Source organism: Grus americana, chromosome Z (genome assembly GCF_028858705.1).
Source record: "Grus americana isolate bGruAme1 chromosome Z, bGruAme1.mat, whole genome shotgun sequence".
NCBI lineage: Eukaryota > Metazoa > Chordata > Aves > Gruiformes > Gruidae > Grus > Grus americana.
This window is the reverse complement of record NC_072891.1, coordinates 55,475,352-55,491,017: the sequence shown is the minus strand read 5'-3', so window position 1 is coordinate 55,491,017 and position 15,666 is coordinate 55,475,352. Positions and strand designations below refer to the sequence as shown.

Sequence of the window (15,666 nt, the reverse complement as noted above, 5' to 3'; positions counted from 1 at the left end):
AACAGGAACTGCACTGTAGCACTGACTGAAAGCAGGAGTATTTTCACATCCACAGCCATACTCCATGCTGCAAGCACTGTTCAATAGCAGCATTGCTCTCACTAGCCCCATATATATCAGGACATTTCAACAGCATCACTGTTGAGCAGCAGTGTCAGAACATTTCCATAGGAGTTGAGAACATACCCTACAGTTAGACATTTCCTCAAATTCTCATTACACTTTGTACTTCTGTTTTAACAATGAGCTTTCAAAACTGTCCAAGACATGACAGAAGCATATTAATACTGCAAGATTTAGTACAGTTTTAGCTTAAATAAAAATATCACATTACTTCTATTGATACTTCTTAATATATAGTTAATGTTCAGTTCAGCTAACACACAAGCCTTTTTTTAATTCTATGAAAATATCTAATATATGAACAAAATCAGACATGCTTTTTGCATACCATTAGTTTCTGCAAATTTCTGAATATCAGCCAGAGTTTTCAGTTCTTTTCTTGGGCAAGCTGATACACACAAAGCAAGGGACTTGATCCTCTGATGTACTAGATCAATGTTGCATGGATCCAAGAAGAACACATACCTAGGAGAGAAAAAAAGGTAAATTACTTCTATTCTAGTTAACAATTACACTGAACAAAATCAAGGTGGGAGTTGGACTTGAGGATTATTATGGGTCCCTTCCAACTTGAGATATTCTAACTAAAAGATTCAGCCAACACTAACCTTCAGCCTACCCAGAAACACAGGAAAATTGGTGTTATCATAATGGTGTGGGTTAAAAGAATTCAGGTACTCACACGCACAACAAATACACGGATATTTAGATACTTCTGGATCACACAGAAAGGACATTTAACTCTACCAGATTCAAGTCATTTCAAATGGTGCTGTTCATAAAAATGGCAGCCCTTCTACAATGCCTCTTCAAAGATACAGGTCTAAACATTCACAAACAAAGCTCAACTTCAACATTAAACCTGACTTCAAGATTTCCAACTTTCTCCAAAAAGACCCAACAAGCCCCATAAATTTATACTTATGCTGCTAAGAGGACAAAGTCCACAGTTATTTTAATGAATACACATAATACCAGTAACAAAGAACAGTTTTCCAGTTTAGATTGATTTTCCACGCCACAAGTCCATATGGCTGAGCAAATTACTGTAGTATTTATTTTGAAATAAAAATTGTGCAGATATTTCAAGTAGAACTATCTAATATTCAAGTGCAGTATTTTAAAGAGATTCTATATGCTAACTTCCATGATGAATCACTGTCCTTTAAAAACCCAATTTGTGAAGTACGTATTATACCTTCCCTGCCAACATCTTCTCCTGGCTATACACATTTCATCATAAATGCTAACCATACAGTATTGTCCATTTATGGTATAATACAGATGCAGAATGTTTTTCTATTCTGAAGTTAAACAAGTCTTTCAAATTCCTACAATTCTGGTAATATACTATGCATTGAAATACTCTCTTCATATAATCTAACATCATCATAGGAAAACACCACCAAACCGCCATATAAAATGCCATTTCTATTTTTGCAGTCCTCATGATAGGAATTAATTCTGTAATCAATAAAAATCCTTTCTGCTCCCAGAAAGCATTTAGGTCCTTCCTGAACACTTTCAGTCTATGTGCCAGTTGCTGTATAACTTTCCCCCTCACAAAACCTGTTCTATTATCCAGTCTCATTATACGAGAATTACTACTACTTAGTACAGTTTTTCAGTCTTTCAAGGCTCCCTATCTTACTTCCTGAAAGCCCATCAAAACCCATGTCATCTGTATCACCTGTAATGTGGTTGTAGACTCCTTACATTCTTAAAACATATCCTTTCCTTGTCCACATCTCTATGAAAATTATCCAGTACTATTTCTGTTTTTTTTTACTTCAGACACACTACACACCTCAGGACTCCACAGATCATGAAAATCTAAGCAGCAAGTGCAAACATAAAAACTTCTGTCCCACGCACACAGCCAAGGTAACTGCGTGTGAACAACAGGCCACCAATTCCACATTTTTCTTTTATTTCAGAGAAAATACCCTTGAGTTGATGCTAAGACATACAATACTTGTGTTAACTGGACACTCTTGTTATAGCTTCCTCTTTAATAGGACAAGTTCCTGCAGTTGCTCTTCCATACTGTAAGGGCATGTGGAAGGAGAGCATCTGCTCCTTTGAGGGGATCTAGTCAAAGGAGCTACAAACAAGAACCCACAGAGTCAAACCTGACCAATGATAAGGGAGGTTGTGACGAGAACAAACCTGGTTAGTTGCACCATTTAGTACGGCTATATGCAGTGAGAGAATTCTTACCTTTCAGTAAGATTATCTAAGGACCTTGCCAAGTTGTGATGATAAGGAAAAGGAGGGAGACACTCAGACATAAAACTTGACCCATTAGTGTTAATGAAAACAGTAACCAGAAACAAACCTGGTCAATCACAGTAATTGATGGGCTATCAAGAAACTGCAGGAAAAACCAGGGCTTTGCAACTGATAAGGACACAAACCTGAGGGTGCAGGATGCAGTGGGGTGTGTCAGTGGGGTTGTGCCAGCTGCTGAGGGAATGTGCATGGAACATGACTGGGGAGAAACAAAGGGGGGAGACAGACAGAAAGGGGTGTAAAAGGGGCCAATTGCATGTAAGCCAGGGCTGGTTAGTACTGATCACTACAGTCTGTCCTATCTTCTTACTAAAACCTTTAACTCTTCTCTATGCATAATCTCACCTGTGTGCATGGGTGCTGCAAGTACTAAGTGCCAGCTACTAGTGGGACCAGTGTGATGGATTTGGTACCAGCAACTGGCATTAGACGGGGGGGGGGGGGGGGGGGGGGGGGGGGGGGTGGCCCAGGCCTGTGGTGTCAGCTACCAAAGTGAGTGGGGTCTCAGTGCCAGCAACTGGGTCGGGGAGGGGTCTTGGTCACTAGCCACTGGGGTAGGAACAACACCTGTCCCAAAAAAACAGCTACAGGGGGAAACAGGGTGGGGAGGGGTGGGTGCAATGTAAGTGAGGGGCTCAGTGGCAGCAGCTGGAACGGGACTGTGGGCCACAGTCTGTGTGGTGCTGCTGGCACTTGGCAAGCAGCTGTACCTTCCCCAAAGTGGACATGTGCAGGGTGTGCATGTGTAACTCACCAGCAAACTGCAGCTGTACTGGCAGGCATGTAGGAGGCTGTAGGTCCAGGCAGGGGTGTTGGGTGGGCGGAGGGTCTGTGCTGGTATTTGGGGGGACCTGTGAGCGTGGGGTGCCTGTGGGATGAATGTGTGCATGCCTGCTAGCAAGCACCGAGATGGACCAGCTGCTGAGTAGAGGGGAACCATGGGCAGGTAAGAGGGCCTGGGATTGGGGCAGGGGTGCTGGGTGGGCAGAAAAGCTGTGTTGGTACTTGGGGCATCCATAAATGTGCATGTGAACATGGAGAGTATTATGTGTGTGCCTGCACTAGTGACCTTCTGTCTCTGCCAGCCCAGGAGGAGGAGGGGAGGTGGCTGTCTCTCCTTGGGTTGTATGTGTGTCCTACACGCGGGCGCTGTTGACGGCAGTGCCTGGTCAGTGCCAGTCTTTGTAATCAACCATGTCAGTGTCCCATGTACATCTGTCCATCCATGTCCCCCAGCCCAGCCAGAGACGCTGGGTCAGGGGCTGTACCGGGTTAGACTCTAGTAGCCAGGCAGGATGTTCTTCCAAACTTGCCTTAACACATATTACCAAGAAAAGCCGAAAAGACAAGAAGTCAGGAAGGTCAACATTAACAAACTAGAATCCAGACTACTTCTATAATCATTTAAACTCAAGGACCAAGCTATAATTTTAAACAATAGAAGAAATTAGAATATTTTGGAAAATAAATACTACAGTTTTAACTGCAGCCTGGAAATTTAGAAAGACAATGAAACTATATTGCCATATGAAGTTTTGACTGAAGTGCTGTGTTAACATACCCTTAAACAGACACATGTAATTCAAACACTGCATTGCATGGTTCAGAGACAGATCTGAGAGCAGTAAGGCAGCTGCAAAGCAAACTCCAAGCTATCAAATCTGTGGCTTCAATCTATGATCTAGGAAGAAAGGAGTATGATTTTTTTTAATTTCTAGCAGCTAAAACAAGAATCAAAATGCTAGGCACCAACATGACAGACAAAAAGGTATTTTGGTTTTTGTTTTTAAAGCTACAATTTATTGAAAGTGAGTTTAGGGCTAAAAATTCCATACTGCATCACCACGACAGGTTTTGTTTCTCATGAGAAGAACGTACTTACATGCTTTGTGCTGCAATTTCACTTATTCACAATCAACAATAGACTAATTTGTTGATAAAGTAACTTAGATCAGCAATACAAAGACTGAAGTAAACAAAGTAATCATATTGTTAGAGATGCTTCAACACTGCAAATGAAAATGTGTTTGCTATTGGAAATGCAGTAGATCAGATTTACAACCTAGGAAGCATCTTCAGGCATCTTTATGAAGTATCAGTCCTACAGAGGAGGACTTGGGGGTGCTGGTGGATGAAAAAGTGGATGTGAGCTGGCAATACGGGTTTGCAGCCCAGAAAGCCAACCGTATCCTGCATCAAGAACAGCGTGGCCAGCAGGTCAAGGGAGGTGATTCTGCCCCTCTACTCTGCTCTTGTGAGACCCCACCTGGGGTACTGTGTCCAGCTCTGGGGTCCCCAGTACAAGACAGACATAGAGCTGTTGGAGAGAGTCCACAGGAGGGCCATGGAGATGATCAGAGAGCTGGATCACCTCTCCTGTGAAGACAGGCTGAGAGAGTTGGGGTTGTTCAGCCTGGAGAATTGAAGGCTCTGGGGAGACCTTATTAGCAGCCCTTTAGTACCTAAAAGGGACCTAATAAGAAAGATGGAGAGGGACTGTTTATCAGGGAGTGTAGTGGCAGGACAAGGGGTAATGGCTTTAAACTAAAAGAAGGTAGGTTTAGATTAGATGTTAGGAAGAAATTCTTCACTGTGAGGGTGGTGAGGCACTGGAACAGGTTGCCCAGAGAAGCTGTGGATGCCCCATCCCTGGAAGTGTTCAAAGCCAGGTTGGATGGGGCTTTGGGCAACCTCGTCTAGTGAAAGAGGTTCTGCCTATGGCAGGGGGGTTGGACTAGATCATCTTCAATGGTCCCTTCAAATCCAAACCCATTCTATGGTTCTGTGATACTTTGATGTTAACAATCCACTTTTCTGAAAATCAAAATTTTTTAAAAGAACTTCTGAAATATGGCATGATGAAAAAGTTACTTGAGTAAAAATAATTGCATGTAATTTTTAATATGTCTACCTTCTGTAGCCATAATAAAAATCAGAAATTTTAAAGTCATCTTTAATTTTGAGTTGTTTCCTATACATAAAGGAGAATAAGGAAAGAGTTTATTTAATTTTTCAAAATCGGTGGAGTCTGAAAATAAGGTCAATAGCAAGTTGTTCACCTCGAGGCATGTAATTCACGGAAACTTCAGTACAGCTTTTCAAAATGCATCATAATTTTTTTTATGGCTCTATAGGATAATGTTCCTTATGCTTTACTACCATTTTGAGTTTGTATTTCAATGTGTTTCTTTTTTCATTTCTGAAAGAAAAATCCAGATTTCTTGGCAAGTAATTCAAAATGAGAGGAGGTTTAAGAAAAAAAAAAAGTATCAACAATTTTGGCTTCTTACTGGTAGCTTACTAGACAAGTGGCCTACTACCTATTCATGACCATGAGAAATACAGCAGTCTCTTCTTCCCTTGCAAAACCAGGAAGACCAAACATCATCGTCATTTCGTACACTACCCCTTGATTCTGGAAGCACGGTGGCAAATCATACGAACAAGCCTATTTTACCTTCAAGTATTTTGTACAGTCATATTTGCCAGTGTCATTGATTTTCTGTCAGCCCTCAAGGCATTTCTTTATAGGCAAATGGGTACTTTGCAGAACAACTGTTTGCTGTGATCTAATAACCATCTTATCACAATAATGGAGAAGTGAATTAACACACACTCTAAACAAATTATGGGTAGGGCGTATACAGTTTCACTCAACCAAATTCTCTGTATACATGCTGCAAACTCTCCCTGGGTTTTCCCACAACCTAAACCCCAAGCATTTTCCTGAGACAAAGCATTATTAAGGTGGAATGCCACCCTAACTCTTCCCTATAGCAGCACATGCACATTGTCTTATACTAAACAGCATGAACTGAATTCTGTCCAAGCAGCAAAGTATTGGTGATCAAAAAAAAAAAAAAAAAAAAATCAGACTGACCTAGCATTTTCGAGACTTATATTTGGCTGCCAAGGTCATAATTTATTTGCAAATAAAAGGTCATTTTTTAACTCCCTTATAACTGCCAAAACTTGAAAAGCAAGTTATTTGAAGTAGATAGGTTTAATGAGAATTCACTACTAACACCAGACTATAATCTCATGTCTGACTCTAGAGCACAGTCTAATAAAGCTGTACTGTGTTTTCTTTGTAAAAATAACAAGATGACTAATTCACTCTTTGTTGACCAGACCAGGCTGTCCCTGGTCCTCCTTCCCAAAACCACATCTCACTGGTTTCAACATATCTGATGAGAATGGATCAAATCATACCCCTGTGAGGACTCTGCTCCTCACCACCCAGTTTTCCACATCCACACAGACCACATCCATTTCACTTCCTCATTACAGTGCCTACAGTTTGCTGTCATTTACAAGGAAGAAAATGTTATTTTTAGCTTTTCTGCCTTGAACTGGGAAATGAAGACAGAATAACCCTGCAAGCAGAATGAAATGAGAACAACTTCATGTTGCAAGAACCACATTTGTACAGCTTAAAGTCCTTTCTTTCTCTACACAAATGGAAATGTATAAGCAGTAAGAAGAGTTATTTTTACCGTCTGTCTGAAAAGTGCTCCTGTAAAACAGCATGAAATACTACTATGAACTGCACCTCAGACACTGCAGGAACTCCATCTGCTAGAGACAGATGCAAAGTAGATAGTTTCTTCTGAAAAACTGCCAAACAAATTTAAAAAGCCATAGGGTGTGAGAGTGGGAAGGATCACTCGCTTATATAAGAACTAGCCTCTTCCAATACCCTGGACTGTACTTCATCATGAATAGTTATAGAATAATCTGCCTTGGTAGAAGGTGTTCTCTCACTCTCAACCAAATAGAAATGCTGATAACCTGTATGAATGTATCCATTCATTTGCTTAGGTCATGCCTCAAGCCACAATACCTGTATTAGAAAAACATAATCCTTTTGAACCTTATTAAGATTTTGACATGCAATGGGCTCTATCAACTGTGTTAAAAAAGAGTCTCTATTATTATTTGCTGACTTTCAATCCTGCCTTTATGAAAAGAAATCACTTACCAGTGTTAGATACTGCTTTTCATGATGGCCCAATTTCTGTTACATGTAGGAGACTATTACACTGTTAATCGGTACATTTCAATATAGTGTCTGAGTTTCTCTGCCTTCACACAAACTCAGAGACCATTTCTTTCTAAAGGTGAGCAAGCTTAAAAATACAAGTTTAAATTTTTATTTTCTGTCACAAGAATGACAATTTTGTATTGAATACACCTGATTTTAGAAAGCGCTAAATTTTTTATATAAATAAGTAGGAAAATTATGCTCCATAAATTTTAAGCCCTTCAACCCTCCTGGAAGCTGTGATTAGATTAAGAAATTATTCTTTTGACAGAAGAAAAAGACAGGTTATTTTATTTAAGCCAAATTGTTCTCATAACAGACCAATTACCTAGCCACATTAAATCTTAAACCAGATATTTAGAAATCTTTACTATATCAACTCAAAATACACAGATCTTAGGGAAGCATCCTTCCAAAATAATTCATGCAAATTACGGATTTTCTGTTAGCGTGAAAGTAAAGTGTGAAGTAAAAGGCTACCATACTCAGAAATTAAAGACTTTTTAGTTCTTTGAAGTAATCAGTGAAAGGAACACCTTTTTTTTTTCTCAATTAGTATCACTGTTTTAAGGTTAGATTAAATAGTTTACTTTCTAAAGTCATCCAAGTTGTACAGATGCAGTCTGATTATTGACTGGCAGACTGACCTCAACAGATGTTCACAGGTTATCAGCCCTCCAGTCCAGAATTCTTGTTATTCAGCTCCAGTACTACTACTGCAGTATGATTTTTTTTCTGCAGGATAGGAAATAACCTGTGCTGGTTCTGACCTGTAAATATGTGTTTTCACATGACACTGCTTAGTACAAGCTGTGTGCTGCTTAACATTTTTGTGCATTTTCTCCTCAAGCCTCTTCTGTAAGAGTCAGCTGTACTCATATTGCACATCTGTCAACATATGCTCTCTCAGTATTGTTGCTGATTGTTACAAAAGATTGTTGTTCTCTAGGTGAGAAGAGTGGAGAAGGACAAGGAGGAATGAGTTAGGATATCCTTTTTCCCATTTTACTGAAAACCACTCACAAAGGAAGAAATGTTTTGCCTTTCCTGGTTTGCAGAACAAAGCAATTGAATCACATACTCACTTCTTGTGTGTGAGGTCCAAACCACTGTTGATTATTCCCTCCACCTTGACATTTTTCTGTCCACAAATATTTCCATAACTGTCATATCCTGAAAGCAGTCTTGCAGCTGCTCCTGTAGCTATTGAAAAGCCACAGATAAAACCCTGGAGGAGAAAAATACCACACGGTTTAGTAATACTCTGTTTGACAGATGGGAAAAGTCAGTTTAACTCATTTGCTTCTAAGCAGACTTTTTAAAAAAATTCTTTCAGACTGAAAAAGGAAAGACAAGGACCATCCACAGAGATCTGCTGTGCAATTATAAAATTAAATGCAAGACAAAAGGAGGATTCAGACGTCTAACACTGCATATTAGACAAGCAGTGTTAAGAATCTTGTAGGTAGTTTTCTGAGAGTCATATTGTCAGCAAGTCGTGCATGAAGCAGAAGGGAGGCCAAGGGCAGGCAGTGAAGGAGAGCTACAAGCAGATCTGTAGTTGTCAAAGGTTAGTATGCATCTTAGAAGATTCTAGACAGTCTAGATTTTCTTTCTTTAAGATTTTATTTTCTTCCTTCAAATTATGTGCTTTCAAAGATAAACTAGAATGAAGAGCCCTATCTGACATAAGTTCCTTTTAAGGAAATCCTCTAGATCAAGTGACCAGGTCAAGGCCACTATGGTTCCAGATGTTGGGTTCAAATGCAGGCAACAAACAGAGCAAGAGAACGCAAAATGGTTCAGATTCATGTGGAAAATACTCAATGTCAGGCAGGTGTTGCTGTGAACTTTCAGAGATTTCTCACTAGCACAACCAAGATCAAGGTGGTGATGATATGAGGAGGAGACTGGCCCAAAAGACTCATTAGCTCTCTAGGAACACCCCTGACAGGGAGAACTGAACCATTGGCTCACTCTGCTACCATCGGATGAGGCAAGCTAAGATTTGAGAAAGGGAAGCAGAGCAAATGGCTGAGACAAATGTGTGGAGCAACAGATGGCAGTGACAGGATCAGATGAGATGATGACAACAGGTAATGAAGTCAGCATGGAACAGTTAAAATGTAGGTGGTTTCAAAGGTCTAAAGATACAGGAGAGTTACCTCCTCTGACAGACAGGCTGTCACTATAGAGAAATTCCAGACAGCAAGTTGGTCTGGCTAATGCACTTATAGGCTTAATACTCAAAGTGAAAAATGAGAGCAAAGTGATCAAAAGACTATCACAAGTAATAATTGAAGCTGATTTCCAGCACTTCCAATTTCTCGGATGCCTTACTATTCTGTAAAGGACATACTAGCGTTCATTTTACATACAATAGTGCTCAGGTTCTTGGCTGGTTCAAGAATTTTTTCCCTACACACTGGGTAAGGGAAATCACGCAATTCATCCCCCATCTAATCTAATTTAGAACAGTGCAGGGATGCCCTCCTGACCCTTCATGGTACTTCAAGTGAAGTCCCCTAGAACTGTAACTAACAGTATTTGCCCCAATAGGATAATTACTCTGCATATTATATTGCTTAGGTAGGAAAATCTGGGACACTAACCCACAGCAGACTAATTTCTTAATTGGAGGAACAGGTAGGTATAGACTGAGTAACAAGGGAACATCAACAAAGGCAAGAAAAAAACCCCACCCAAAAAAGACCTGCTTGTTTGAGGAAGTACTGTACTTTTTAAAATTTCAAGCTATTCACAGGTTACAGTGAGAATATAATTCATATGATTTAAACAAACAAAAAAAAATCATCTTTGCATTTGAAGTGTAGCCAGTGATAAACACTTTGGGGAAAGAAAAAGAAATTTTCCAATGGAATAATTCCAAAGACCAGAGATCAAGGGACAGTAGAAAAGAAAGCTGACAGCACAGAACTCCCAAAGTCCTAAGGGCTACTGCTTGCAACACAGTAGTACCAGACAGCGACAGACATTCTCAGTTTAGGAAGAACAGCATATGTAGGTCCATGAAACAAAAGAAGATGAAAAGAAGTGTATTTCCAGTTTTCACTAATCTGCATCTTTTGGAGGTTTGTTTTGTAATATAAAGTGTACAGTGTTGTGAGGTTGTCTTGAGCAAGGTGATGGTTTCATCACACAGGAAAAAGCTGGGATAACTTGGAAAGAAAGATCTTACCATTAGTAATATGGTTGTTAATAATAGCTGCTTCTATTAAGCATCCAAGAAGAAAACAGTCAACTGTTTGATATTCAGAATCTTTGTTTCTCAGCATAAAGTTTACTGTGATTCACAGAACTGTTTACCAGACTCAAAGCTATCGTTTCTGGGATACCCACAGTCCCATAAAGAGCATGAGTCTAGTGATACCTCTCCACGATGAAAATCACAATGAAACTGGAGTTTCAGGGGAAGAGGAGCTGCAGCAAGAACTGGCACAAATAATAAATTAAGGATCCCTACCAAAGGCCTTTGATGTGTACATACCACCCATTTCTGTTCCACAGCTGACAGATCCCATGCTAGTATACCCTAATCTTACGCAGTGACTAAGTTAATGAAGAGTTTAAAAATTTCTTTCTAATGAATGCAAACTCTCCTACAATATAACCTTCACAGAATCCTTTGAGTTTTACTCACCATTCCTACACAGAAGAGGATGAATAACAGCAGCCATGGTACATCTGTGCAGCTGTGGTCCTCCAGAGGCTTCCACTCTCGCTTGGAGCTCTTGCATGAGAAGAGAGAGATGAGGTCATTAACACTTATTTAATTGTCTTCTGCTTGTAATAGAAAAGGCAGAAAACAATTATCCAGGGCACTAACGTACAGCAGGAATTATCTTTAAACTCTGATATAGCTGAAGCAACTTGGCCAAAAAACTTAAAGAGTAAGATTCATGACTGACAATTCAAAAGAAGTGCCTCAATTGGAAGCTAGATCAACAGTTTATCCCGGAATTTACAGGTATTTATCCATGAAACAGGATATTTTCACTTTTTTTTTTTTAAATAACCGAGAGAAGATAATGGCATGGAATCAACAATATCTGCTATTGCCCTCTTCCAAAGCTACCTTCCAGTAATCTGCTTTCCAAGAAGGATAAAAGGTTAAACATTTCAAAATCTCCTAAGTTGTTAAACCTGCCAATAGTATTTTAAAATACAGTGGAGGTAGAAAGAAAGTAATAAATTGCTGTTGAAGGAATAGTTCTCTACCTGCCAAGAGACAGCTGAGCTTAACATTTCAGCAAAGAAATCCCTAGTCAGTATTGCCCAGGTGCCAGAAAGCAAAGGCTTTGCACTTATAGGTTGAAACACTTAATGATGGAGACTCTATTGCAAAGTATAAAGAGGCAGTTGTAAGCAATTCAGTTTGCTGCTCATTAGGAAAAATTGCTCAAGTGTGTACATACTGCTAAGATAATTAAAGTTTGTTAAAAACAGCCATTTTGCTATCTAGGCAAAATGCTTTTAAGAAAAGAACCATTTTAAGAAAAGAAGTAACGTTGGCTGTAGTGCAAAACTAACCACCATATCAGAATTTTGTTATTATAACAAAATTATTTATTATAGCTACTTTTAAAAATACACAGCTGCACAGACAAGCTTTTCCATTAGTTCCCAAGTACTAACTGTTCACACAGGTCTACTAAGACCCAAAACCCACACACATTGTTCACACTTGAGGAAGAAAAGGAGATTGATATAGGGAGAATACAGAACAGTCCTCTTCAGAGAGAGCAGAAGGGGAAACCTATTCAAATTTTCAATTTCTTTTTCCTATCAAGACTGAAGCATCTTCAAGACTTTCTTGACAAGGAAGCAAATGTCAATACTGAATTAAAACAGAATGGTTGGGAAAATGTCAACAGCTTTTATCTCCAGCATGTTTGGGGGTTTTTTAACACACTAGCAAGGTGAGGTTTTTTGGTATTGACATTGGGTTTTGCTAATTCACAAGCACAAAGCAAACTTTAAATATAATAGCATTTACAAACTGGATATAATGTAAATTAAATCCTCCATGCACCATGCTTCAAAAAGTAGTTTTCTAAGTAGTCCAGCTTTGCATTAGGGAATTCCGTGCTATTTTTGCAATCCCACATAAGGAAGATCCAGTTGCAGATGTTATATTTATATTGTTAATTCAAACTGCGCAAATTCACTCCGAGTTCTGAACAGTCAAACTTCTTTTATTTTTACTCAATAATCAGTACTGAGAGGTGCTAAAAGGTGACATTATGCATACTACTACAATCATTCAACAAAATGGTTTTCTGATTCTAGCAGTTCACACTTAAAACTAACACGCTATTCAAACTTACTATTTACAACAAGATTGACACATTTGTATTGTTATAATTAGCATAATCATAATTGCATAAAATATGTAAAGCTTCATGCTTCCTATTCCTGAATCCACTCCAAGAACTCTGGACTCTTTAGAGATTTACTTTTATTTACAAACAGCAGAGATAAATTTCAGTGATAGCCACACCTTAAAAGTAAGCCACCCTTGACAAGAGGCAGCAGTAAGATACATCGCATGGTATGGTTTGTTTGTTTTGTTGGGAGTTTTTATCCTCTCTGTACCACCTGCAAATAAAATCTTTTAATAGGATTTTTAAAAGCCACTGGACATCCTCTGGAATAGCTCTGGCAACGATTTAGGTTGTCTGACTAGTCACAGTTACCATAAGTAATCTGTCTTATTTACTAAGTGGACTGCAATTTATATGCCAAAAAGAAACTTGAAATGCCAGGTGTAATGCATAGAGGGATTAATTCTGTGTCCATAGTCTTTACTCTGCTCCAAAACATAATGAAAAAAATTTAAAAAAATAAAAAGGAAGGTATTTTAAGCAAAAAGTACCCTTGGAGGCAATTCAAAAGGCACTAGATACTTACCAACCCTCAATTTAACCACTCAGCATACTAACATTGTTACGAAATTATACATCTTTAGAACAACACCCTTCTTCAGAAGGCTGTCCCATCTTTCTTCTCTCTGGATCGTGCTACAACCCAAGACAGCTGCCAGTATCTATCTGCTGTTTTCTTCTCAGTTGCTTCCTTGTACTCAGGATTCCCACTGTATCTTCTTCCATAGCTTCACAGCCCTTCATCCTCATCTTTGATGTTGGTGTCCATGTCTCTCTAGTGACTACTCTCTGTCCACTCAACAGCCTTAGATGTTTACTGAGACCTTGATATTCATGCTTGGGCAACACAAATTGTTAATCTATGGTCAACATAAGGTATAACAAATGTTGTTTGCTCTGCAGTCTGGAAACTATGCTTTGTCTCCATTCTAACTCAAATACCGTAAAATTTTAGCAGACATGCTTTGCCTGCAATCCTAAATCAGCTTTTCCTCAGACAGATTAAGAGCCTTCAATATTTGCTGATGCAAGAAAGCTAGATAAGCTAGAGAAACAAAAAAAAAAAAATTTGATTAAGTTTTCTCTTACAACAGAGCTTTTATAATTTATGCTTTGCTACCTATGGATATTCTTGCCATTAACAAAGCATACAATTACCAGTGCACAGCACAGAGAATCAGGAGCTCTATCAGTTAGAGTGGAAAGCAGGCAAAAGAGCTTGCCTCTCCAAGACACACTTGCAGGTTGCGAACACTTCTCCTACCCACAACAGCTCTTCTGTGCTGATCCTAAGAGTTATTTACTCAGGAACTTGAAAAGGTGTGTTCAGAAGTTTTTATCTGTCCATTCTGCAAAAAATCTTAGCAAACTCAATGCTTCTCAAAAACAAATCACAACTGCTGAGTGCAGCACAATTTTACAATTGGGTCTTAATTCCACTCCTAGACAGCTGGATGTCTAAAGTTAGGCTTTCTCTTGCAGAAGAGAAGTGTGAGGAATGCCAGCACATTAGCTGTTGGTTTTTTTAGTTGAACTCAGAGCTAGGTGGTCTCAAGAGACTAAATACTTGTATGCAAATGCAAAATAAAAAGGGGCCATTTTCTTGGTATTCATTGCATCCAGTCACTTCAAAACAAACATAGAACCCCATCATTCAGATTTCTTTCTCCCTGCCACTTCCAAAATATACCTTTGCAGCACCACATAGCAGGTCTGAATTTACATCTCTCCTGCATACTGTAATGTATTTTACAGGTATCAGCATAGCACAGAACCAATGGTTACTACTTTCACTGTTAACTGTAATAGCTGTTCTGGATGCTACTACACCAGCACTCACCGTTCCCAACCAGAGTGCAAAACACACATAAGCACACAAAAAAGTGTAAAAGTATGGCATGACAGCAGAAGACTACAGATGCAAGGAATTACAGAGAATTTTTTTTAACACAGAATGTCTTATGCAATGTACAATTCGGGAGTAATGTGACTGAAGCAAGAAGCCAAGTAAAGAACATCTGCAGTATTATATATATGGCTAATCAAGCTGTGAGTAAATAGCAAAGATGTGAATAAGATCAGGATAAAGATGGAAATTTCCATCAACAGAAGATGTTGCAACACCATGAGAAAGGCAGCAGAAAGAAATCCTAAAGTCTTGTGGTGATCAGATTGCGTGTTTCGGGAGGAAGAAAATGAAGCTACAGTTGAGTCAGATAGGCGGAATTAAGGACAACACAATGAATAACTGGCCTGAGTAACATCCACTGGATGAAAAGGAGATGCAGAGAGATGTTAGACTCCAGGCTTTACTTTGTCTAGTGAGTTTAAGCTAGCAACTGAAGGTATAGGACTATTCCTATTTGCATATCAACACACAGGTTGTAAGAATACAGATACAGTTTTATTTAAGTAGTTAAAGACAAAAAATAAAACCAAAGAGAACAACAAATACAACCCTCACGTTTTTCAGCCCAAAACATGTCTCAGAAGAGACCCAGGATGAAGGGGATGTCCCATCAAAATCCCATAGGAAGATTTACTAGTCATGAGGAAGAACAATCTTGCAAACTACTAATCTAACTCCAGGACTACCATACACAGCCAAGAGTAGACAAAATTTTAAAGCAACATCCACAGCCAGCAAAGCCAAACTGAGTTAAACTTCATGAGATACCGGTTACATGAGCTATGCTGTTTGGGCTCAAGAGGCAGCTTCTGACTGCAGGTGCTCCAAACTCTTGCAACGCCCATAGCCAGGACAAATTGTTCATTACCTCTCCTTGTAAGTAACACTAGATG

At 39.2% G+C, this 15,666-nt stretch overlaps 1 protein-coding gene across 3 annotated transcripts in view; it reads right to left on the bottom strand.

Annotated features, from left to right (window-relative positions):
- SLC44A1 (solute carrier family 44 member 1) overlaps positions 1–15,666 on the bottom strand; it is a 79,857-nt gene that overhangs the window by 49,993 nt on the left and 14,198 nt on the right. For all 3 annotated transcript variants that reach the window (XM_054810253.1, XM_054810256.1, XM_054810254.1), the window contains exons 2-4: positions 11,121–11,210; positions 8,545–8,687; positions 452–588 (exon numbers count right to left, since the gene is read on the bottom strand). In XM_054810253.1, coding sequence (XP_054666228.1) covers positions 452–588; positions 8,545–8,687; positions 11,121–11,210 — 370 coding nt within the window. The remainder of the gene's footprint in view (positions 1–451; positions 589–8,544; positions 8,688–11,120; positions 11,211–15,666) is intronic.